At 32.5% G+C, this 2419-nt stretch overlaps 1 protein-coding gene across 1 annotated transcript; it reads right to left on the bottom strand.

The window, feature by feature from the left end:
- Positions 1-291: 291 nt before the first annotated feature.
- On the bottom strand, positions 292-2080 carry LOC107854509 (cysteine-rich receptor-like protein kinase 10; the record flags this gene model as incomplete). The annotated part of the gene is given in 3 exon segments (XM_047397350.1): positions 292-849; positions 1733-1813; positions 1927-2080. Coding segments are annotated over 3 exon segments (496 nt in total), but the record flags the coding sequence as incomplete, so codon positions are not given.
- Positions 2081-2419: the final 339 nt, after the last annotated feature.

Below are 2419 nucleotides of genomic sequence, written 5' to 3'. Positions count from 1 at the left end.
TTTCAGACGAAACCGTAAAACTTTGGGTGTCAGTATGTGTGGTCGAACCTCCCAAGCACCCTCGGACTTTTAAATCCCGAGTCTGTCAGACTGCCACTAATAGTAATAGTGAAATACATTGTATTCACATACGTAATAATTGCATTTGAGCATATGCAATGTATCTGCATCACCGTATTTATACAGGTTATAATAAGTATATTCGCATATACAATTGTATTTGGATTCGGACTTTATGCATTGTATTAATTCGAGGCGCAATTTTTCTTATTTATATATAGAACAAGGAGACACAGACAATCGTACGTTACTTATTCAACAATTAACAACAACATCAGGCAAATTATTCTCACTCCAATGCATAGAACATTAGTTAAAGAGACAAGTATACATTTTATACTAGTATTTTTTTTTTCTTAATATACACATTGGGCTACTAGCAAATTCATGACTCGAACCTGATACCCCTCCCTAGGAGCTTTCATTTCTTTTGCTGACTCGAATTCACAACCTCCGCATTGAAAGTGAGGGATGCTTATTACCATCCGAGCAACCCCCTCTTGTCAAACCCGTGACAAGACATGCTGCTTATCTTGGGTACATTTCAGTAATGGATACTTCATTGACAGACAATGGAATAGATTTATTGCTAGTTGATTTATCTGATTCTATGCCCAATTGTTTCATCATTTCAGCTCTACTACTAAGGAAAAAATATGTTGGAGGTTGCTGAGGAATAGGTAGAGTCACAGAATAGCTATTAAGCATTAGCACAACAGATGCAATTGTGGGCCTTTGTTCAACATCTTCTTGTACACATAGCAAACCAAGGTGGATACATTGGATCACCTGTTGAAGACATAATTATTTGTAAGTAAATAATAAGAACATGCTTGTACCCTCTAACAGTTTAATCTTTTAAATGAAATTGAGGGTCATTAAAGACGGAAAAGTTAGCCCATGAAATATTATTCGCTCAATCGGCATAGTAATTATTAATTGGTGAATTTTTCAACGGTTTTCCTTTTTTTTTTGGGTTAGTTATTTATAAATAGCCCTGTTTGTCTTTAACGTGCAACTTATGAACCTTTTAAATCATGATCTTTAAGTCTAAGCGCTATATTTACGAAACTTTTTTTAAAAAAGGGACAAAGTCTAAATGATGAATTGAAAAAAGTTTGTGTAAATCAACTTATTAATCTAGCAAATTGTCCACTTAAATGAAGCCCATCTAAAGGTTGCGCCGATTAGGTGCCCAAATCGACACATGAGAAACCTCATAAACAAAATAAATTAAAGCTCAGTAAGAATTGAGTGGGCTGGATTTAGAAAATTATGCCTAATGATCTTGGAAATGAGGGCAAACCTTCAATTCAAAAGTAAAAAATATTATCGGTAGGACAAAACTTGTTAAATTTGAAGTTCTAGACATGAAATAAATAGCGTCAAAAGTTCCATACACTCATTTTTAAGACCTTTCTTGTAAATCACCCAATTGGATTTGACTCATTATCTAGCTCATCTTGATTCAGTCCATCATAATTCAAGTACTAACCTACGGATAATCAATTTCCCTCCCATTTAATTACTAACTCTGACCAGATTCATCTATTTATAACTCAACTCATTTTGATACCTGTAAATTCGGCCAAACACGCTCATTCAATGGTTTCAATAATCACACAATTCAATATAGTAACACATAATATAAAGTCACACAACTTAACATCACCTCTTGTCTTGAATAGGATTCAGTATCAATATTAGGATCCAATATCTCCAATGGTGTCCCATTCTTCCAATGCTTCCATGCCTGCAATTTTTCCATATTATCCAATTATATATACAAGTCTAAGATCAATCAAAAAATGGAAAAAAAAAAAGTTCTTGGCTAATTTTTCAATAGATTCTTGATTTTGAACTTACATGGCTAATAAGGTCTTCACCTCCATATTCTTCTTGATAAAATGTACTATTTTTCTTTCCACTTATGATCTCCAAAACTAAGACACCAAAACTAAACACATCCGATTTTGTCGAGAATTGTCCGTGCATTGCATACTCCGGAGACATGTAACCACTATAACACGACGAGATATTATGTATACAATATAATTTTTCGATAAAGAAAATTCGAATATGTGAAAAAATGTGATGAACAAAAAGGAAGAAAAGACTTGAAATTGTTGGGCATTTGATATATATATATTTCAAGATTGAAGTTGAAATAGTATTTGATTGAAATTGAAAAAGAGTATGATGAATTATTTCACTTGGTTTAAAAAAAGGATACTATGACTAAAAATCATTATTTCGCTTGAAATATTCCTCAAATAAACTTTATAAATATTTCTCAAATATTTTAAATTCTGAGCTTCAGTATTTAAAAATTGATGAGCAAACACCATTATTTGCAAAT

Source organism: Capsicum annuum, chromosome 10, assembly GCF_002878395.1.
Source record: "Capsicum annuum cultivar UCD-10X-F1 chromosome 10, UCD10Xv1.1, whole genome shotgun sequence".
In the NCBI taxonomy this organism is placed as follows: Eukaryota; Viridiplantae; Streptophyta; class Magnoliopsida; order Solanales; family Solanaceae; genus Capsicum; species Capsicum annuum.
Note: the sequence above shows the minus strand (reverse complement) of the source record. Positions and strands in the feature narration are given on the sequence as shown.